Here is a 23,023-nt window from a genome sequence, read left to right on the forward strand (position 1 = left end):
ACAAAAAATTAGCCGGGCGTGGTGGCGGGCACCTGTAGTCCCAGCTACTCAGGAGGCTGAGGCAGGAGAATGGCGTGAACCCGGGAGGCGGAGCTTGCAGTGAGCCGAGATTGCACCACTGCACTCCAGCCTAGGCGGCAGAGTGAGACTCTGTCTCAAAAAAAAACAAAAAACAAAGCTTGGAATGGGAGTATAGGCCTAGCTCTCAGGTGAGGCAGGCAGGGCCCACACCCCTTTAGGGGAGATGACAAGTATAATCCCTGGTTTCTGCGGGCTGAAGGTTTGGGAACATATGTACCATACAGAACAAACTCCAAGTTTCCTGACTGTGGAGAAGGAAAGGAAAGAATATCATGCTCTGTTTTGAAACAGCTTATTCCTCAGGGTCAGGCTTTGAAAAACAAACCCAGTAAAAAGTATCTTTATTCGCATGTTTAAAAAAGTTTTTCTGTGATGATGCAGTAACAATACAAAAATATTTTGAACACTACAATAATCGTTTTCTCAAGACTTCTTGCAGTGTTACACTAGAATATGTGATCTTTGGATTCTGAGAAACCAGTGGCTAAAGTAGGAACTAAAGGCTTTTTTTGAGGGGTGTGAGAGTACATGGACAGCCTTTTTTTTTTTTTTTTTTTTTTTTTTTTTTGAGACGCAGTCTCCCTGTTACCCAGTCTAGAGTGCAGTAGTGCCATCTCGGCTCACTGGAACCTCCGCCTCCCCGGTTCAAGCGATTCTCCCGCCTCAGCCTCCTGAGTAGCTAGCTGGGATTACACGCGCGCACCACCACGTCTGGCTAATTTTTGTATTTTTAGTAGACAGAGGGTTTCACCATGTTGGCCAGGCTGGTCTCAAACTACTGACCTCAGGTGATCCACCTGCCTCGGCCTGCCAAAGTGCTGGGATTACAGGCGTGAGCCACCGCGCCCGGCCAGACAGCCCTTTTTCTTTGGATTTAAGCTATGTGAGGAGGCAAAAAACAAAAATTAAATTTAAAAAACGACTTGTTTTTCAAGGCTCAGGGTTGAAGCTTGGCTCAAAAATGGGTTAACGCAGGCTATGGTGAAAACCTGTTGTCCACTACTGGAGATTTTCTGGGCTCCTTGATCTAGTTGTAATGGTCCTCTGTCCCGCAGCCCCATGGGGAAACTGGAGCCAGCCTGGACTGAATGCTGGAAGACAGGCTCTGGCTGTCATGAGGTTTTGGGTTTGCCATCTCACAGCTGCCCAGGAGCTGGCTGGACTGCCACAGATGAACTGGAAATGGAATTGTGAAAAACGCTTTGTGAATGGGGAGGGGTGCACACTGGATTTGGGCCATGACTTCTTTGAACTATTGACTGCAGCTGCTAGTGACAAGCCTGGGGCCTTGGTATCAGAGCTTCTTAGGCTGGTGAGTTTCTCAGGGAACACTTCCAAATAATTTGAACTAGAGCTAGATACACCCTCCCCTCCCCAATTTGCCTGATAAGGTAGTGTCAGATTATTTCTTTGCTTAGGTTGATAGGCCTAAACTTAACCTATTCCATTCCCCTTCTTGCAAGCTCCTGAGATCATGGTAAGGGGCTTCCTCTGGTCCAACTTATGAGTAGCAGCTGGCTTTGTTTTTGTTTTTATAAAGAGAGCTTCTCCATTTCCTTAGAAGAGTTGTCATCTTGAGCTTTGTGATTGTGACCATGCTCACATGTTGTTTGACAAACCAGCTCATTCTTGGTCCATGAAGTGTCTGAATGGGGAGGGTGTGGCAGTGGGGGATGGGGGAGATGGGTAGAGAAGGTAGCTAGGCTCAGTTCAGCCCATCTCTGACCTATAGCAGAAAAGCTAGGGAGGCAGAGGCTTCTGGCTGGCAAGACAGATGGTACAAAGAATAGATGCAGGCAGCCATAGGTACAAGGGATTCCCTTAATTAGATGACACATCAACACAGATCTGATTCCCACCACTTGGAGCAGTTTGAATCGATGGCCTCAGGTTCAGGCAGAAGTTCTGCAGCCTCTGAAATCTTCAGGGTCTGGACCCTGAGATGACGTTAACAGGACCCCTGGCCGGTTTCCATGCGATCTGGGTCTCTTGTCATTTTCTCTCAGGGGGTAGGCTCTTGGAGGTGGCCAGGTATCCTGTGCCTGCTAGGCCGCCTGTCTCTGAGATTCCTGTTGCTGTACTTGTGTGCTCTGCAGGGTGCTGCGGGGGGCCTGTCGGGGCCCTGGGGCTGGGAGGCTGAGAGCAGTGGAGAGACCTGGGGATGTAGGTGCTGGCTTCACAGGGCTAGTAAGCAGTTCTGTGGGGAAGCGGGGCAGCAGACGGTATGAGGGTGAGTCCTGGGGAGCTGGGGACCCGGGGCAGCCTAGAGCACCGTCATCGGAAGGAACGGGGCTGGGGCAGCGGCCTTCTCTGGGCAAGTACCGAATGCATTTCTTTTTCCTCCTAGGAATAGTGAAGAGAGTTATCTGTAAACAGAGGGTGAATTCATAGTCATACACCACAACCAAAAACTGCTGCCTTTGCACAGGCCTGGCTGATTTCTTGTCCTGTCTTCCCGGGACTTGGGTGGTTAAGTCAGTGTCCTCAGACTGCCACCCTGCTTTGGCCTGGCCCAGACCTAGGACAGGTGCAGTTCCCAGAACAGCCACAAGGTGGCAAAGGGGCCTTTTGTCACTAGGCCTGTGGGCTGTCACCTGTCTTCCAAGGGAGTCATCTCCCAGTCCCGGCCTTTGAGCTTCTCCAGGTGTGATCTGTACCAACGCAAGGGGCCGCAATATCTATGGCTTCCTTGCCCAGCCATCCCAGTCCTCAGGCTGGGCTAGAGGAAGAAGACATGGACAGTGACTCTTGTCCGTTACCATCCTTGAGTTCTCTGGGCCAGTTTGTCTCTGATGGAATAAATGGAATAGAACTTCGCCTGAAGACAGGGTTGTTTCCCACTGTGCATACGTATGTGGGTACACAGACACACCCCAAACTCCTCCTTGCCCTTGGACAGGGAGTGTGGTGGGTACACTGAGAGGCTGGACAAGTGTTCCTTAGAGCCAGTGGCCTTACTGCCTGGAGTACCCTCCATCTTAGCCCTGCCGGGCCTGGCCTGAAACTGACTAAGGAAATTTTAACCACTTGTTGGGTAAACCTTGTCACACCCAAAAGTATTTCTCTGTCGTATGGTGAAACACATGAGCCCTTTCCCTCAGACAGCCCAGGGTACCCTGGCTCCTCTCCCCCAGCCTCCCCAGCCCTTTGGTCTCAGTAGGTACAAGATAGCAAGTCATAAGGCTACCTGGCAACCAGATGGTTGTGTGTTGTTGTCACCTTGTTTTTTTTCAGATTAAGGGCTCAGGATGGTACAGACAGGGATTCCCATCTTGAAGAGGAAGTGAGGGAGCTGATGGGCCATAATGACTTTGAGGCCTGGGAGAATGGGCTCCAGGCCCCCTTATTGGTGGTTGAGCTGTCTGTTTGCTGAGGACCTGCTAGGCCCACTGGCATCAGAGCTACCTTCTTGAGTCTGTCCTTCCTTTCTGGAACATTCTGTGTCTTTCTCTCCAATCCTCCTGCAGTTAGACCCAAGTGGTCTTCTCCACATGCCATGTTCAGTATTTACTACTATTCTCAGGAGGCCTGGACTCCCAATCTGCTGAGTATGCTAGTGGGCTGAGGGACCAAAGGAGTGGGCTGCAGGCCCAGTGGAACATGTGCAGAGTCAGGGAAGCAGCTTAAAGCAAAGGGAGAACGATGGTGGGGACAAACCCACCTGCACGGACCACACCAATCCGTCTGCTGGTTGAGGCCAAAGCGAGCACGGCATTTCTTAGGCGAGCCAGGGTCTGCTCACAGCCATGCCAGAGGGGCAGAGCAGGGCAGAGGGCGAGCAGGCAGCAGGGCAGAGCAGGGCCCAGAAAGAAGAGGTAACATCAGTATTAGCCAGTTATAGACACCCTACAGCCCCCGTAGGCAGAGTGGGCCTCTCCATGGCACAGCCAGCCCCAGTGGGAGCCCAGAGCCAAGGTATCAGGAAAGGTGGGCACCCAGCTATGCAGTAGAGGCAGTGGGAAGAATGGGAGGGAGGGAGTCCTGTCAGTCTAGCTCATCTCTGTGGCTTGTGGGGCCCTTGCAGCATGGAGGCTGCAGAGGGGCCCAAGGAAGACCAGGGAGATCCAGCCTCTTCTGCCCTAGGGCCACCCACCTCCTCCCCAACTCCCTACCCATTTTATCCAGTTTTTCTTCATTCTTGACCTACATTCCTTCAAGGGATAAGGCTGAAGGCTATACCTTATGCCTGTTCTACACACTTGCAGATGGAAGGAAGGGCCCATTCTTTGCCTTGGAAAAAGGGCTAGGAACTCTGCCCTGCTCTGTCCCAGTCCTAGCCTCCAGCTTCCCTGTGTGGGGACAGCACGGCTGCGGTGGTCAGGGATGTGGAGTCTAAGTTACCAGAGGGGCAGGAATTCACCCACAGGAAGGAGGCCTGCAGCAGGGTGTGGGCTTCTCTACATAGAGCACTTTGCACTGCCATGAAAAATGTTGAAGTGGGGGGTGATAAATTGCCAGGCTCTAGCCAGTAGGCTGTGTGACTACTGGGCCTAGTCATGGGGCCTAGCTCAGCCTCTCCCAGTCTCAGCAGAACTAGCCAGGACATTGTTTGGGCTAAGCATCAAACCATACACTCAGTTCTTTGCTAGTTTCTCTGGTGAGTGGAGCTAGCAAAGGTAGTGGGTGCAAGGCAGAGGAACACACCATCTACCCCAATTCTACCCAGCAGAAGCCAGGTCTGCTGGGTTTCCCAGGGACTTAGTATAATATAGCTGTTTCTTGCATGGGAATTTGACTTGTGAGATGCAGGCCTTATTTTCACAGGCCCCAGGCCCTGAAGGCTCCTGGCTGGGTACCGTGTTCCTCCCTTTGGGTCAGAGGAGGGCTGCTGTTGAAATGGGGACATGGAGAGGAGCCTCCACTACTGCTGAGGGAAGGTCTCACCTGTGGTGGATTCTTGGTGCTTTTCCCTCGACCGCCTCTTCTTCTTCCCCTGCAGAGAACAAAAGGAGGGATGCTAGATCTGGGAGGCAGACACTGGGATACCCACAGCCTGCTGCCTAGCTTGGGTACCCCTGGGATTCTGGGCGTACAGGCCCCTCCTACCTTGGGGATGCTGGTGTTTCTTGATTGCTGTTCTTGCTAGGCTGCTATGGAGTGCATTTAGAAGCTCTTCCCTCACCCCAATTTGGTCTCCAATTTGAATGGAAGAAGGTGACTTCCAGACCCCTTTCTCCCCTTCTGCCCATGTGGCCCAATCAAATGTTGGATAACAGCCCATGTGTGAGCATATTCTGGAGTGGAGAATAGGATGTGGGCTTGTCCTCTTCTGAGGCAGCCGTGGGAGGCCTTGGACCCTCTGTGCCCTTCCTCATCGGTGCCTTCAGGACAGTAGTTCTGCGTTCCTTGCTGAGATTGTGGCCTGGGGCATGGTATCTCGAAGGGTCCCCTGCCCACCCCTGCTGTGTGTCACTAGGCACTCACGTAGTTGTCCCGCGCTGACCAGCCTGGGTATAGCTGCATGTGCAGCTGCCTCTCCTTGCGGGCCAGCTCATAGTACTTGGCCTGCTCTTCTCGCGACAGCGCATGCCACTGCAACAGGGAAGGGGGGCAGGTGGGGTGCATCAGGGAGTCAGCAGGCTGCACCAGGCTGAAGATGGTCAGGGAGCATCCCTGCCAGCCCACCTGCCCATGGTCTCACCCTGCGGCCCAGGATCTGGTTGATGGCAGCGCTCTCCTTAAGTGTGCACTCTGCGATGACCTTGGCTCTCATCTCCTTCATGTACAGCATGAAGGCATTGAGGGGCTTCTTGATGGTTGGCTTCTTGGCCTCCTTCTCTGCCTTGGACTCTGCTTGTGTCTTCCTGAGGGGCACAAATCCAGATTGTTCAAGAGCCCCCCGAGTGCCCACCTAATGGCAGCCTCCTCCTCTAGTGTGGGCCTAGAGTGTGTGTAAGTGTATGATACCAGAGTTTTCTAACTGGAATCTTTTCTAGCTGCCCCCAAGTGGGTGAGCAGACAGCTAAGTAACTGTTCCTTGTAGGAATACTACAGCCAAGTGGGAAAAGCATGTGTTAAGGACTTCTGAGCCCCTCCTCTGTTGGCTCAGAAAAATCTTTGTTCCCCATCCCACCCACCCCCTCCTACTTCTGAGGATCAAAAACACATAGCCAGAGGCACAAAACAGCTTAGCCAGGGACCTCGTTGTGGCAGTCCTCAGGCCTGGTGGGAGGCCTGTGTATCCTGACTGACACACTCCCTGCCATCATTGTCTTTTCACTCACAGGTTGCGGTCGAAGGGCTGCAGCTCCTGCTTCCCTGAGGGGGGCACGATGGCCGAGTGGGGGATGGCTGCTGGGTGACCAGGTACACCAGAACCTAGCATCAAGGATGGGTGGGTGAACCTGGAGGCAGGAAGAAAGTTAACACTGAGCCAAGAATTATGGGCCAGACCTTTGGACATACACGGAGGCCCCTGCATAGTACATGACTTGAAGACACAGGTGAACAGATATTCTGTCCTACTGGCCTAGACATAAGTACACAGAGATAAATACAAATACCTGCTCCCAGCACACTACACAGACACACTGCAAAAATCTACATAGATTGCCATTCAGGTGGTTACTACATAGGTCCCAAGTAGCTTTTGAATCTGTCCCGTTTTCACGTCCTTCCCCTACCAACCCAGCCTCAGGAGCCTGTGGGCTGCCCTGTGAGGCCTCATCCCTCTCCTGCTTGACCCTTCCAGGCCTCTCTCCACACAACAGCCAGAGTGACCATGAAAAACACCTGAATGTTCCTGGCCTGCTCCGGCTGAAATTCCCCCAGCGTCCAAAGAATAGAATCCAGGCTGCTCCCAAGGGCCTGCACACCCCTGCATGAGCATCCTGCTGCTGTTGCTAGCCCCTTCTCTTCCCCTCTGCTTCCTGTCCCTCTCCATTCCCCGTCAGCCCCAGTTATGGCTGTTCCCTTGTTTTCCTCTCGCAAAAGATTACTCTTTCCACGAAGCTCTGCCTGACCCATCAGGCCTGGTGAGGTCTCCTTGGGGCTTCCCCATCACTCATCTGGCCCATTAAGCTGCTGGTGCCATGTCTGCACTTGCTATACTGGGCTGTGAGCTCCAGTGGGCAGGAAATGTCTGTGGAATCCCCTGCCATTGCATATTTGGCACTGAGTCTGTCACTGAGGGAGTGACCTAAGTGAAGGGATCCATGTACACACACCTCCCATTTAACTTTCTTGCTGTTCTGTGGAGACCATTCTGCCCCTTACTGCTTGCACAGGTGTTATCCCTGAGCCAGCAGCCCCTAAGGGTCAGAGGTTGGGGACTTATGTAAAAGGTGCTGTCTCAGCTTGGGCAAACCTCAGGGGGTGCCCAGGAGAGTCCTACTAAGTAGGGATGAAGAACAGAGGTGAGTGCACACACATCTGCACACGGGCTGAGCCACATATGCATGTACTGTCCTGGCCTCTGTTGTGCTCTGCTGCACGGTGTGGCCCAGGCTGAGGCCTCTTGGCACTTGTACTAGCTTCATTCTCAGGCACAGGACAGCAGGGGGCTGCAAAATGACAGACGGACAGATGGACAAACGACTAACACAGGGCAAGCACTGGCCCGGGCATGGCCTTGTGTGGGCACTGAAGCCTGGGCAACAGGAAGCAGGAGCCTAGCTGCAGTGTAGGGGACTCACCTGGGGTAGGGGGCGCCAGGGGCTGCAGTGGGGGCAGGGAAGTGCTGTCTATATCCGCAGGAAGGGGACAGGGGGTAGAGAGGAGGGCTGGGCCTGTGGTTGGGAGAGACAGCTGTTAGCAGTCTGGCTGCTGGCCAGACACGAGGAAAGACTTCCCTACCTTGCTAGGCAGGCCTTGACCCATCCTGAGACAGATGGGCCTCTGCTGGAATTTCAAGCATCTGCCACCAGAGGGCAGCTTGTGCTGTTTCCCTCTATAAACTTGTATGGGTGCTTGAGGGATGGAAATGGTATCCTCCTCCTGGGACCCAGCTTAGCAGGCCCCTGGGCCCCTCCAGCCTGCTTCTGTTTCTTTGACGGTATAGGGCTGATATCTGTCCTGGGGCCATTGCAGCCACTGTTAACACTGGATTGTTTTGCACCACTTTGCCTGCTTCAACTCCTGGTCATCCTTCAGGTCTTCCTTGGCTAAGTGACCCTTTCTCCTCAAATCCCAGAGATTCCAAGCTGGATGAGGTACCTCTCTGGGCTCCTACAGTCCCTAACCAGAGCACTACCAACAGTGCCCTGTAACTGTCTGGTTTTTTGCCTGGGTTGCCCACTAGGTAGACTGAGCTCTGAGAGGGCAGGGATCTAAGGATCAGTCGGCTTCAGCAGTGCCGACTTCCCTGGTGCCCAGAACCCTGCCAGGCACACAGTAGGGCTCAGTGGAGAGATGGCTTAAATACCCCTACTTCTTTCCTCACAGCCAAGTGCCACCAGGTGGAAGCCAAGAGCACAGGGCTGCCTGAAGTCCCCTCCTTACAGACTTGGTGGGTAAAATCTGCTGTAGGCTCAAGTCTCTTGGTCTTTAGCACTGCTGGCCTAGGGGATGCTTTTGAAAGGCTGGCCTACAGATTTGCATCCACAAAACCCTGGTCTAGTCCAGTAAGGCTGGGCTCTTGAGCATCTTGCCACACTTTGATCCTAGGGGTATTCATGGGAGTAGTCTTAATTTGTATTCATAATGGATTGTCCAAGGAGAAGCTGGAACAGAGGAGGGTGCTGACCATGGGTAAAGGGCAAGTGGGCCACAGGTTGGGCCTCTGGCCTGCCCGATCTCCTTGGGAAGCCAAGTTTTCCTGCTGTTGGGTGACTGCCACAGCCCAGCTCTCTGAAATAGGCTAGAGACCTGCGCAGCTCACACTATCGTTGATGAGTAAAAGGCCAAGTAGCCTGCCAAGGCACAACTCCAGCTGAGGACAGACCCTTTGGCCCATAGGCAGGCCTACTGGCTTAGGGGGCCAGGCTTCCTTTTCCTGGCCCAGCCTTTTTTTTTTTTTTTTTTTTTTTTTTTTTGAGACGGAGTCTCGCTCTCTCACCCAGGCTGGAGTGCAGTGGCGCGATCTCGGCTCACTGCAAGCTCCGCCTCCCGGGTTCACGCCATTCTCCTGCCTCAGCCTCTCCGAGTAGCTGGGACTACAGGCGCCCGCCACCACGCCCGGCTAATTTTATGTATTTTTAGTAGAGACGGGGTTTCACCGTGGTCTCGATCTCCTGACCTCGTGATCCACCCGCCTCGGCCTCCCAGAGTGCTGGGATTACAAGCGTGAGCCACCGCGCCCGGCCTGGCCCAGCCTTAAGAATCTGCAAGCAGGCTGGTCAGAGGCTTGGGCTCAAGCAGGCACCACAGGGGCAGGGAGGGACACTGCCCCTCAAGCAGCTCAGCCAAGGAAAAGACCAAAAGCAGTAGGCACTGAGGCCAGTGAGCTGAGAAGCAGCAGCCTCTCTGGTAGCCACTCATGCTGTCCCCTCCCTCCTCGGGCCAACCTTTCTTCCTCACATACTTATATGGCCCTGGAGGTCCCTTAGCAGCCCAGAGTTCTCCCATCCAAGGGGATCTCTTGGACACTGAGGGAGACAGGGCTGGGACCAGGGACCAGCTCTCCTGCCTCCCCAAAGGGAGTATGTCAGGCTCCCTAGGGAATGCAGGCCAGGGGTACATGAAGACCCCTAGCTCAGAGCCAGGTTAGGACAGAGTTGCTGGCCAGCCCCTGGCATCTAAACAGAGCTGGCAGCAGGGTGGCCAGCCAAGAGGGATGGAGGAGGAAATGGAAGGGCAGGCAGGTCTTGGTCCGACCAGCACACGGTACCCCTTTCCCATTGGGCCCACACTCACCAGCTCACAGTGTGGGGGAGCTGCCCCATGCTGCCTGAGGTCAGGGAGTAGAAGCCAGAGAGGTCAGGGGTCTGCAGAGGCCTGTGAACTGCGGAGGAGAGAGGCTGAATGAGTGGGCTAGCCTGACCCAGCAGGCCACATCAGCAATTACTGCGTCCTAGAGCCTCCTACAGGGGCCTTAAGATCCCACCAGTTTGCTAGAGGACCAGACATAAACTGGTTTATTCAGGAGGATCCCAGTGTGATAATAGTGCCCCTTTGACAGACAAGGGAACCCAGGGCAGAGGGCTGGGGTGACTTGCCTAAGACATTAGGGGGCCAGTAGGCAGAGCTGAAGTCACTCAGGCATGGAGGCATTGGGGCATCTCTGCTCGGGGGACTCCAGCCTGGCTTTCTGGGCAGGAGGCAGGCCCCTGGTCTAGGGGAGCCCAGCCTGGGGAGCCAAGGCTCCACCTGCCCCCCAGGGTTGAGTCAGCATGTTTCCCACAGCTGACAATGAGGCATTTCAGAATGACTTTGCCTGAGGCTGAGGTGAATCAGCCATCACAACCACCACTTTCCATTTTCTCACTGAGAGGAGGAAAGGCTACAGTTTTACAGTTCTCAGCAATGCGCCATACTGGCAGCGGGGTCACCCATGGGATTTAGGCTTCAACCTGAAGCCTTCACATTTTGACCTAGCACCCCCTTTTCCAGTTTTCTGATGCCCTCATACCCCCAGTCCATCTTTCTGGAATTTTCTTGGGGCCCTTAGTTTGCACAGCCCCAGGTTCTCCAGTTATAAAATGGACCCAGCTACCTGGTCTCAGAAGCTGGGGTCTTGACCCTTAGGCTCTGGTTTCACTGGGCCCCTCCCCATCCCAGGCTTGTACCTTGCTTCTGGCTGATGTCCGCAGGTGCAGGGGTGGGATGTGGGCTGTTGAAATGTTCGTAGAGAGAGAGTTGGGGGACACCGTGGGGGGGCTGATTGGCCTTGTGCTGAAAAATGAGAAGGAGGGTGGGTGAGTGTGAGGAGTCCTGAGGGAGGAAGGCACTGGGATGAGGGTGTGCAGGAAGCCCAGCTGTCAAAGAAAAGTCGTGGTGGCCAAAACCACAGGCCTCAGCGAAGGGGGTACCACTCAAGTCACAGTGTCCAGTACCCCTGCCCACTAGCCCCCAAGACTTTGCCCAAGCAGTCCCACCCCCTAGAAAGCCTCTTGGTCTTTCTGGGCACTCAATTCCTGGAGGTGTGTCTCCGCTGTCCAGAAAACCCTTATTGGCCTCCTCATCTCAGGTTTGGCTTGTCTGGGGGGTTGCTTACAGCCTCCAGCCCCCTAAAGCAGGGCATGGCCTAAGGACCCAGGCCTACCCCAGCACACCCTGGAAGAAGCATAGCTATCTTTCCTCCTCTTCTAGCCCCCAATCTGGGGATTCTGAGTCTGACCATTTGTCTTAGCTCAGGCCTAACAGGACTTTCTGACACAGGGAAGGGCCCTCCTCAATCCCCTAACTCAGGGGAGATGGGGCCTGGCTTCCTCCAGGGCCATCCTTGCCCAGCCCCCATACTTCCTGTTTCCTCAGCACCGCAGGACTCTTACTTTTCTTTTTTTCTCTGGTTTTTTTTTTTTTTTTTTTTTTTTGAGACAGAGTCTTACTCTGTGGCCCAGGCTGGAGTACAGTGGTGCCATCTCGGCTCACTGCAGCCTCTGCCTCCTGGGAGTTTAAGCGATTCTCCTGCCTCAGCCTCCAGAGTAGCTGGGATTACAGGCATCTGCCACCACACCCGGCTAATTTTTATATTTTTAGTAGAGATGGGGTTTCGCCATGTTGGCCAGGCTGGTCTCAAACTCCTGACCTCAAGTGATCCACCTGCCTCGGCCTCCCAGAGTGCTGGGATGACAGGCGTGAGCCAACTGCCCCCAGCCAAGACTCTTAACACTAGTTGCATTGCTCTATCAAGAGATGATTCAGTCAGTAGGCTGGAAGAAGGGGCTCCCCAGGAAGACCTGGCTGCAGGGAGTCACTGCCAGGGCCAAGGCCCAGCTCTGTAGCATTCTCAGTGCACATCTGCATGGGTCAGGGCCCTGGAGACATCATCTGCAACCAAGGCTCAACTTCCCACTTTGAAAAGCCCGTCTGCAGGGATGCTGTTGGCTGGGAGCATGGATGAGTGATCTCTGACTCCTGGCACAGAGGAAACGGGACATCTTTGGAGCAAGTCAGTAATGAGGGGCTGTGGCCTGGGTTCCTCCCCCTCTGTGAGTGCAATTCCTGACTGGGTGAATTTAGCCAGACTCCTTAAGAGCTTCAGGCATCTCTCCTAGTAGTGAATAGGGTTCATGGCCCCTTTATTACCAGGCCTGGAGAAGGGTGGCTCATGGTGAGGAGGCCTGGCACAGTCCCTTGGCACTTGGTTATTGGAAGCCCAGGGCAAGCCTAGATGGAAGGCTGGGTATGAGCCCCACTGTAGCCAAGGCATGAAACTCCCAGCTGGGCACAGGCTCCCACACCTGCCAGCAACAAGCCCTGTTGCTGGCATCTTTCCTCACATTCCTGCCTCCGGGCTACAGCCTTCACCCTTCCCCTCAGGTCTTGGGGAAGGTGCTGACACTGCCACCTGTCAGGGCCCTGCTCATCCATCTGCCCACCGGGAGGAGCCTTGCATAACAGGGCTTCACAGGCTTCCTCCTTTCCTCAGGCAGACAGTGGCTGATGTCCCTATAGGTGGCTAGCAAGGAAGAGGACAGGCTGGGGCAGCTGTAGGGTGTGTGGACACATGTGCACTCCTTCAGGTATCTGGTACCTGCCACAGGCCAGGGACTGTGTCATGCACTTCGTAAACCCTGTCTCATTCCCATCAGGGTACAAACAGGCTGCCATTTCTCCCATCTCTAAATCCTCCCCCAGCTACCACCTCCTGTCTCACTACCTCAGCAGACCTGTCCCTGTTCACTGCCCCTAGTTCTCAGCCCTCATTCTCCTTTCAACCCAGCCAGACAGTCTCTTGCCCCATCCCTCCATCAGATGACTCTTGTCAAAGTCCCAGTGACTTCCACAATCCTGAACTCAATGGTCAATTCTCAGTCTTCATTTTACCCAACCTCTCTGCAGCATCAGACACAATTGGTTTCTCCCACTTCCTTGAAAGAGTTTCTTCACTTGGCTTGCAGAATGCCACACTGCCTGATATTCCTCCAGCTTCATGGGCCACTCCTTCCTGACCTTGTTTCTGGCTCCCATCTTCCTCTCATCTAGGTTTACAGCTTTAAACATCTTCATGTGATGACTCCACATTTATTCTCCAGCCCCACTTCTAGGAACTCTACTTTCCAAATGCTTACTCAGCTCTACTTGGTGGTCTGAAATGCCCCCTAAATTCAACATATCCAGATCGGAACCTCTAACTTCTTGACCCAAACGCTTCTCCCTGTCTTCTTCCTCAGTTAATGGTAACTCCATCCTTTCAGCTGCTCAGACTAAAGATCTTGGAGTCATCCTTGACTCCTTTTTCTCTGACATTCCATATCCAATTTGTTAGCAAATCCTAATGCTCTACCTTCAAAATGTATCTAGAATCCCACCACTTCTTCCTTGTCCCCCATCCAGTCCAAGCCTCCATCACTTTGCACCTGGATGACTGCAGCAGCCCCCTCCTTAGACCCGTGCTTCTCTCCTGCCCCTCCGCCAGTCCTCAATCCAGCAGCAACAGGAATCAGATCGTGTCACTTCTGCCTAAAGCTTCCAGTGGCTTCCCATGGTATCTCCTGACCTGGGGCCTACAAAGTTCTCTGTGGGCTGGGTGCAGTAGCTTCATGCCTGTAATCCCAGCACTTTGGGAGGCTGAGGGAGGACTGCTTTAGGTCAGGAGTTCAAGACCAGCCTGGGCAACATAGCAAGACCTTGTCTCTACTAAAAATAAAATAAAAATAACTAGCTGGGCATGGTGGTGCATGCCTGTAGCCCCAGCTACTCAGAAGGTTGAGGGAGGAGGATCATTGGAGCCCTGGAGAGCGAGGCTGCAGTGAGCCGATTGTGCCACTGCACTCCAGCCTGGGTGACAGAGTGAGATGCTGTCTCAAATAAGTAAAGCTCTAGGTGATCTGGCCCCTGCTCCCTCTGTAACCCCAGCACCTTCTACTCTTCCTTGTTCACAATGTCTGGGGCTTCCCATGGGTGCTTTAGCCTCCAGCATCCTTCTTCATTTACTCCGGTGATAATGCTGAAAGTGTGCCATGATGTGAGGCAGGTTGGGAAGCCTGGCTCTAGGCTTGCTGACCTTTTCACTGACCTTTTACTGGAGGATCCTGGGCCAGTCTCATCCTTCTCTGGGGCTGCATTTTCTCCCCTTGTAAAATGGAGATGAGAATACCAGTCCTACTCACCTCATTGGTCGCAGATGCAAAAGTTCTGCTCTGTCCTAAAGTTCCAGGGAGAAGGAGCCAAGGGCCTGTTAAAAGTAGGAAGTTTCCTGGAAACCCCTGGGGTGTTTTTATCCTAACAGGTTCCTAGAATAGCACCAGCCAGCCAGACAACATCAGCCCTGACCAGGCCTCGTGACAGCTGAGGGCACAAAGACTGAGCCTCAGGGCCTACTCCTTCAGGAACATTGGATCCTGCCAGAAAGCATTCCACCATTCACCACCTAGGGCACAAATGCCTGGAGCATGGGGGGCTTTCGAGTCTAAGCTCCTGCTTCAGAGGAGGCCTTGCCATCCAGCCTTGGCTCTGGCTCTTTGACCCTTGGGATGGACCGAGCGCCTGGCTAGCAGAATAGCCAGGGAAGTCTAAGGAGCTGAGCCAGGGGTCCACAGTGCCAGCTCTTGGAAGACAAGTCTCAGAGTCTCTGCTCTGCCCAGAGTTGGGGCTCTGCTCCAAGGTAGTGAGAGCATGGCTCCATGGTGAGTTTCTCAGTAAACTACCCTTCCCCTGGGAGTAGGTGGTTTACCGAGAAACTACCCACAGGAGTTTTGGCCAGGAAGCCATGGAGAGCCCTCCTGCCAGGAGTGGGGAGGCCAGAGCTGACCCTCCTTGGCCATGCTGGGCCTGGCCCAGGTCCAGCTTTGCCACTTGAGCCCCAGGTTGCAGCACAGCTCAGGCTGGTCCTAGGAAACCTCCAAAAGAATCCAGCCCAGTCTACAGCTGCTGGCCTGGTATACATGCATGTGATGGGCAGTGCTGTGGCGTGTTGCCTGGCAGGCTGTGGGCTCATTCTGTCTACCAGCCTTCCTTGGGAACTGGGAAAAAACGCACTAAACAGGAGGTCTGCTGTCAGACCACAGGAGAAGTGCTGGATGGGCAGGGGTGGGGCAGAGAACTCACTGGCAGCTGGAGGTCCTGGGGTGGCCAGGGCTCCAGGGCAGAGCATCAAGGGCCTGGCCAGCCCCTCCCACATTCATGCAGGCTGCCTCTTAGCCTCAATCCCCAGCCCGCTTTGTGCCCAGTGGTAGGAGCCAGGGGAAACCGTCTAGCACAGGGCCTAGCACCCATGTCCCCCTCGCCCAGTGGAATGTCCCACTCCAGGGCCTCAGCACAAGGCTGTCTCAGGGACAGGCTGCCTAGACAACAGGATGGGGTCACCTGGGGCCTGACATGTATATGGGAAGCCCGGTGACCGGAGCCCCCCTCCCCTGCTCTCCCTGATGGTGACTGTGCCCAGCCCTCAACGGAAAAAGGCAGGCCTAGGGTGACTGTCCCCACTAGGCCCTGAGCATTTCAGTGGCACACCTTCATCTCTCTTGCCCTCACCCTCTGAGGGCAGAGTACCAAACCTAGAGCTGGATGCACAGTAAATGGTCAAAGTATGTTGGGATGTTTAAATGCATTGATGCCTCACCAGTGCCTGTCCAGCCTTCTACTGGATGCCTGGTGACAGGGCTCACTCCCAGCAAAAGTGGTCCTTCCTGCCACTGCATTGCTCTTACTGCTCAAAGACTTCCTCAGGCCACTCTAGTCCACTGTCCCACAGGGGCTCCTCGCCCTTCTGGACTATTTCCTTAGCCCATGGCTAGGAATTCCTCATGCGGGCGCTCCAGCGTGCCTTCTTGTTTACCAGACCGGAGCCCAGAAGAGAGCCAGGCAGGGCCAGGCAGGAGGAGGTGGAAATGGAGACTCCTGAGGTAGTTCTCCTCTGTTCTGAAGTCAAGCTTGGGCCTGGCTTAGCATCCCCCTTCACCACCACCCCCCAACACCCCCCCACCAACTTCCTGCAGGCTCAGGTGAAAAATAAACACAGTCGGCATTTTCCCTGCAGACCGCAGCGGTCTGCTCGCAGGCTGTGTGCACGCTGACAGCCCTTGCCACCGCCAGCAGAGAAACTCCCTCGCCTCTGACGGTTGACTCTGAAAACCCCCAAATGCTTGAGCCCCACAACACTTTCCCAGCGAAGAAAGTTGCTGTTTCCTCTGGCCTCAAGCCTGTGGGGGTAGGGGATAGGTGAGGCCTGTTCAGGCCCTCCCAAGTACGCCTCCCAGTGGCAGGGGACTGTGCCAGCAGAAACAGCCCCCCAAGAGATCAGGATGCTCAGCTGGTCGCTATTGGTACCATTCGATCAGGGTGTATTTATGAGCTCCTATCATGTGCCAGGCAAAAAAATGCTTCAGGCCTAGAGAAAAGCATGTGCTAATGTGAGCGGAGTGTTTCCCATGTGTGAGGCAGAGTTCTGAGCACCGTGCAGAGTTGAACTCAGATACTCCTAACACAGACCTATGATATTAGGTACAACTACTATGCCCACCTGACAGATGGGGAAGCTGAGGCACAAGGTCACACAGCTAGTAAGTGGCAGAGCTGGAATGACACCCACGACACTGCAAAGGGCCTATGGTTATTGTGCACAGGACACTGTCCCAGTTCTAAACAGTCTCTCCCTTTCCCAGCCTGGCTGGTCAGGGTGACCTGAACCAGTGCTTCCCTAACCTGAAAAATGCTTCAAGTTTTAGGACCCCTGGGATGGGGGTTCTGGCTACACTGGCAGCCTGCCTGGTGGCAGTAGCTGAGCATGGCCCCAAGGCCCCAGCCATGTCCCCTGCTCGCCATGGCACAGCCATGGCGGCCTGCTCCTCTGGCCCAGGTGCCTTCCCTCTGCAATGTTCCATACTTCCTCCTGCTCTGGGCCAGGCTGGCCCACTCTCATCCTGACCTCAGTCTAAGGGTCACCTTGTGGAAAGGCCTGTGGCCTGGCTTGGGGTGCCACCAGCCTAGCTGGCAGAGGTTGGCCTGGGGGTCCTGGAAGGCAGGGTCTGCTGGCTAGTCATCTCTGTCTGGGCTCTGCACTCAGCAGGCTTGTTGCATGAAGGCCTCTAGAATCCCGGTGCCTCCAGAACCTGTGCATGCCCCCCTCCTCAGCCACAGGGCTGTGACTTCTTCCCTCAGGTCCCTCAAGCAGAGGGCTGCTCCTGAAGCCTGGTCTGGAGCTGGGAGAGGCCTTGGGGAAAAGCCCATGGAAGGAAGGGCAGATCCCCACCTTGAGCCTTGTGCTGCCTCCAGGGCAGAGGCTGACCAGACAGAAAGGTGGGCCATTGCTGTGGTTACTGTTCTGTTCGCCAAGCACAGAGAGGTGATACTCAGTAACATAAATGCCACGTGTGACAACCCACTTGAGGCGGGCATGATATATTCTTCCCATTTCGCACATGTGGGAAGCAAGGCTCTGTAAGGTGAGAAAGTCAGTCGTGGCCCCACAGCCCTTCCTCCACCAGGTCAGTGCCAGGGCCCTTTATGGGCTCTCCAGGTCTTCAGTGATGCCAGCCTCATCCTCCCCTTCTCACTCTGTGCTCCAGTCACATGGGGACACTGGCTCTGAGGGCCATGATTCCCTCTGCTTGGAGCACTCTTCCACCACTTGGCTTGACAAACTCCTATCCCTCTTTCAGGACTCACATAAATGAGACTTCCTCCTAGAAGTCTATCCTACCCTCTTCATCTGAGGAGGGGTCCCTTGCCATGCCCTCATCCCCAACTCCTTCTGTAGCACCGATCCACTGTGCTATAGTTGCCTGTTATCTGTCCTGCCCTTCCTGTGGTCTGGGATTGTGCCCTGAGTTATTTATATTGAATGTATTAGAGCTGGGCCCTTGAAGTTGAGTCCAGTGCAGGTGGGGTGGGAGATGCGTGTGAGCCAGTGTTTAGGGAAAATGTGGCTGCACTAAATAAGGCACCCTGGCTGGGGCTGGGCACAGGGTCACTGCAGCATACAGGTTAGGAAGGTGGGAGGAGCTGGGGCCACTACTTGGACTCAGGACATCCTACCTGGTACCTAAGACCCTTTGGCCTCCTCCTACCCCTGTCCTCTCCTGCCTGCAATACTTTGGGAGTCAGAATGACCAGTCAACATCAGGGCTGCCATTAATTCACATGGGGCATTTATGCTAATTAGAAAAAGCACCCCTTCTTCTGGACAGACACCCGGGCCATGCCATGCCAGGGCAGTGGCTTGGGAAGCACAGTGCAGGCTGGTCTCAGCCCTTGGCCTAGCTCCTCTGGCACAGCCCCTCCGGTTCTCACTTTCCTTCTTTGCACTGCTAGGGCCCGCCAGTCAGCCCCACAGCTCCCCAGGCGTCTGTGTCTAGAGCTAGGGACCCACTGTCCAGCACCAATGGCGCTTTAGTGCCGAGGAGTCTGCCCAGTTGCTGAGCAGGATGCCCCTCAAGCCCTCAGACTATAAGAATCAACTTCCTGGGGGGCAGGACGGGGCTTGCCTGCATATGGACCAGGCCTCAATTTGTGGGCTTTCGCAGACCCCATCTCTGCAGATATACTCCAGCAGAGCCGAGATTGCCAGCCAGGCTGGAGGCGCCCCTGCTCATGCCCTTTTTTTCCTAGCCCCCGCTCCAGGCACCACTGCCCAGGACACAGTGCTCTCCAAAGGATGGCCCGCAAGCTCCCTGCCCACAGTGTGCTGGATGCCCTGTGCCAGACGCCCACCACAAAGCACAGAAAAGTACAGAGTGTGGCTGCGTGGCCACCTGAGCTGGAAGGGGTGGGGGATGGCAAGGCCACACCCTCCTGGACCAAGAGGCTTCAGTGTCACCTGCTGGCACAAGGCTGTTGCCACAGTTGCACAGAGCTCTGCTAGGTGCGTGTGGCCAGTCCACCCACCGCCTGGCCTTGACATCAGATAAAGGGGCCTGCCACAGCGGAGGTGGGGACTAGAGTCCCTGCATGCAGCCTTGGCAAACCACAGGCCTGCTCTAGGCCCAGCCCGGCCCGAGGCACCCTTGGAACTCACTGAGCCCCACTTAGCCAAGTGGTGTGGCCCATGGCCTCCAGTGGTTACTATGCATTCGTTTACTTGCGTTTTCCTTCCTCCACTTTGAGGTGAACGCCCCTCAGGACAGGATGTTTTTAGAGGAAAATATAAGCTTCCGGGAGCTGCTGCAACTGAGCTGCTAGTTGATGCTACCAACACAGCCTGGAGACTGCACAGCAGCCCTGAGACTGGGCAACCCCCAGCCCAGGCAGTTACTCATGCAGCTCCTCATCAGTGCCCAGCCGTCCAGGAGCCCACCGTGGACCGAGGCAAGGCCCAACCTCATAGCTCCGCTGTCTTTGGCAGTAGGGAATGGAAAACAGGGATCTGGGGAGGGAGGTGTTTGAGGAGTTCTGAGGCTGTTTCCCTGGGGGCTTCGCAGAAAAGGCAGGAAAATACCAGAGGTGCAGATTTAGAGATGGCAGCCCCCACCTAGTAACAGCCAACTGAGTGTCTCACAGTCTGCAGAGCTCCACCCCTGCTGGAATCCCACCAGTCTTCCCAACCACTTTGTGCTGTGCCTACAGACTTCGCAGACAAGGAAAGTGAAGCACAGAGAAGCTAAGAATCTTGCCCGAGGTCTCACAGCAAGCAGTGATGGATCTGGATTAGAATCTGGCCCTCTGGGGTTCTTGGCCACAGATCTTTACCATTCAGTGACAGGCCTCAGCAGGCAGCACTTCTGCTGGCAGCAGCCTGCCAAGAATCTTTCTTGAAACAAATTGGCTAGCAGTGTGGCTCTGACCTCCCCCGGCCCTAGGTGAGGGCACTGTGTCCTTGAAGGAGGTGATTTTGATTCTCAGTCATAAATGACCAAAAGAAAAGCAAGAGGTCATCCTTCCCACCGGGTCTGGCTGGTGCTCCCTGGCCCCATGTGTGAGGAGGGGTGGGACAGCCACCGGAGGCTGGGGTGCTGTCGCCGCAGCTTGTCCAGCTCCAAGCCCGAGAGTGAAAGCTGAGAGCCCAGGCAAGGCCCAGAAAGGCAGGGGCTCAAGGGCAGAGGGAGAGAGCCTTGGAGATCACCTCCCCAGCCTTGGCCCTGCATTCTTGCCCAAATTTAATCTAGCAGCCTCTGAGGAACAAAGACAAGACAGGGCTCTCTGAGTCATGTGTTCTGTCCCGCAGCCTGCACCAGCCCTAGGAGGACAGTCCTGCCCTGAGGCCATGGTCATGAAGTGTTCACTCCCCCAGCTATGGCCAGTCAAGGCCCCTGGGGCTCTGTCTGGACTGTCTAGCCATTTATCCAAAGGGAAACAAGGCATGGAAAGGAGCTCGTGGAGGCACCAGGCCCTGGGGTGCTGCTGCCCGAGCCCTCACACCCAGTGTGAGCAGAGGGAGGAGGCTGGGCAGTGCCAACTGCATGGGAGCCTCAGGAGAGCCCTTCATGAGGCAAGTGAGGGAGGGTCACACAAAACTGCCCCAGACAACTCTCAGAAACACACCTGGGTGTAGCATTACGCAAACAGGGCAGAGGGTGAAATACCAAACTCCTGGGGTTAAGGAGTGGGAAGGGATGGGACGGGGGAGCCAGGCACCCAGCTGTGGCTGCAACACACACGTGCGCGGCCAAAGACACGACGGAGTGTAAGGGGAGGGACAGCAAACGCCAAGTCAGATATCTGGGCTCAAATCCCTCCTCCAGTACCCACTAGGCACGAGTCTCTCTATGCCTGGGGGTCTCCACTGTAAAACGTCCAGGTCTCATGGGGTTGCTGTGAGGATTAGATGAATTAATATTTGTGCTTTTTTTTCCTTAATATTCCTTTTTTACTTAAGAACAAAATGAAACAAAAGGAGAAAAATCAAAAGCAAGTACGTCCCAAGACAAAGGCTTTTCAGGAACGCCAGCATTGTGCCAGGTTGGGGCCGCCAGCCCTTGATTTCCTCTGGACCACTGCCTGATTCCTGTCAGGCCAGATCACTGAGCTCCTGGCTGGACTGCAATGACCAGAGTGAGAGGATGGGAAGCGGCGGGGCAGCGAGAGAAGACGAAATTGCCCTCAGTGTGCCCCAGTGGGGCTGGCAGCGGCTCTGGTTCCTAAGCAGCTTTCCCATGGGGGAATAAGGTGGGCGGGCGCACCCATACCCTGGGACCCCCTCTGCTGCCTCAGTCCAGCCATTTCCCATGACTCAGAGCCTAGGAAACCCCCTAGCCCAGCCCGGGACCACACAGAGGAGGGTGCCTGGCCCAGGAGTCCAACAGCAGGCACTGAGCTGCATCAGGACCAACACTAGAAAGAGGAAGTGATCCACCTGTAGACAGGTCTTAACTGTCCTTCCATCACGCACCAAATTGGAATCAATCCTAATGTCATTTACGGATACTTTTCCATGTAACATTTCTTCTGGAAGCCCTGGGCACCTGCCTTTCAAGTAAGAAAGACAGCCCTTTTGGCCCTGGGAGCCCTGAACTTACCAGGTGTCTGGGGAGGAAAGGGGTCATCCCTGATCCAGGCCCAGAGCTATGAGGTGCCCCTGGAGAGGCAGTGAGAGAACTATGACCTTTCTCTGGGGCCAGAGGAATCCAGCTGGGTCCAGCTTATGAACCTGGCAGTGTGCTGGGGGTACCACCCAGCTTCTTGGCCCGCAGTGCCACCATCTCCACACATTGTACAGCAAATGGGATAGAGCAGGGAGGAGCATGGGTTTCAGGGTAAAACAGACCAAAGTTCAAATCCTGACTCTGCCAGGTATTAGCGCATTCCTTATCCTCTCTGAGCCTCAGTTTCCCCATCTGCAAAAGGGAGGCCACAATAGTACCTACTTTCTTGGCTTGTACAATCTTTGTTTTTTTTTGAGACGGAGTCTAGCTCTGTCACCCAGGCTGGAGTGCAATGGCGCAATCTTGGCTCACTGCGACCTCCGCCTCCCAGGTTCATGCGATTCTCCTGCCTCAGCCTCCTGAGTAGCTGGGATTACAGGCGTGTGCCACCGCGCCCGGCTAATTTTTGTATTTTTAGTAGAGACGGGGTTTCACCATGTTGGTCAGGCTGGTCTCGAACTCCTGACCTCGTGATCCGCCTGCCTCAGCCTCCTAAAGTGCTGGGATTACAGGTGTGAGGCATTGCGCTCTACCGACTTGTACAATCTTGATATGAGTAAAAGCCCCCTGGCACAGGCCTGGCGCTTGGAAAGTGCTTGACACGTGAACTACTGTAGTTGTTGTTATTCTTTCAACAACTGCTTACTGAGCACGTACTGTGTGCCAGGCCCTAGGGTGGGCACTGAGAACCCAGTGGTGAAATGAACAGATGTGGCCTGGGCCCCACAGATCCTCTCCGGCCCTTTCTGATCCCAACTCTATCCCTGACACCACCCCCTGCAACATGGCCATCAACCCTGTGGCCTTGGCTCTCCCAGGTTCATCTGTCCCCACACCCCCGCCCATGGGGCTGCCCACTGCCTCAAAGGCTGCCAGCGAGCTCTGGGGTGGCTGCTGCAGCCAGGCACGCACTCGGTGGCCAGCCCGCCTGGACCTTGGCTATACCCAGCTAGCAGAGACCTCGCTGCTGCCACTGCCGCAAGGCTCTCCACAGGCTGCCTCTCAGCATCTGAGGGCCCACCCACCTCTGCCTGCCTGGCCACCACGCCAGCCACAGAGCCATCTGATTTGAATGAAACTTCAAACTTAATGACTTTCATGCTGGTTATTTAAAACACAATGTAATTTTCTAAAACACCCTATTATTTCCTTTGATAGCTACAAAGCTTCCCCCAATCCCATAAGCATGTTTATTTTTAGGGAAAAGAGTGGTTTGCAGTTGGTCATAGAGACCATAAGGAGAGGGAACCCACAGACAGCAGGGCAAAGAGTCAACCCTAGCAGCTCGGAGGGCTGTGCTGCCCTGCCTCCTGCTTAGTGGGTTTTCCACCGGACACCGGGGTCTCCCGGGCAGGCCCTGCCCTACTCTCACAAGCACGTCG

At 54.8% G+C, this 23,023-nt stretch overlaps 1 protein-coding gene across 13 annotated transcripts in view; it reads right to left on the reverse strand.

Annotated features, from left to right (window-relative positions):
* Window positions 1-405: 405 nt before the first annotated feature.
* Window positions 406-23,023, reverse strand: part of TCF7 (transcription factor 7) — a 33,708-nt gene continuing 11,090 nt past the window's right edge. For 2 of the 13 annotated variants that reach the window (XM_063611662.1, XM_063611659.1), the window contains exons 4-11: window positions 10,746-10,851; window positions 9,874-9,961; window positions 7,716-7,808; window positions 6,306-6,425; window positions 5,723-5,885; window positions 5,506-5,613; window positions 4,966-5,014; window positions 406-2,424 (exon numbers count right to left, since the gene is read on the reverse strand). In XM_063611662.1, the coding sequence (XP_063467732.1) occupies window positions 2,345-2,424; window positions 4,966-5,014; window positions 5,506-5,613; window positions 5,723-5,885; window positions 6,306-6,425; window positions 7,716-7,808; window positions 9,874-9,961; window positions 10,746-10,851 (807 nt within the window). In that variant the 3' untranslated portion in view covers window positions 406-2,344. Of the gene's footprint in view, window positions 2,871-3,742; window positions 3,819-4,965; window positions 5,015-5,505; window positions 5,614-5,722; window positions 5,886-6,305; window positions 6,426-7,715; window positions 7,809-9,873; window positions 9,962-10,745; window positions 10,852-23,023 lie in introns of all 13 variants that reach the window. The other 11 variants (XM_063611666.1, XM_063611664.1, XM_063611661.1 and 8 more) reach the window with 10 other exon arrangements.

Source organism: Symphalangus syndactylus, chromosome 11, assembly GCF_028878055.3.
Source record: "Symphalangus syndactylus isolate Jambi chromosome 11, NHGRI_mSymSyn1-v2.1_pri, whole genome shotgun sequence".
Classification (NCBI taxonomy): Eukaryota; Metazoa; Chordata; class Mammalia; order Primates; family Hylobatidae; genus Symphalangus; species Symphalangus syndactylus.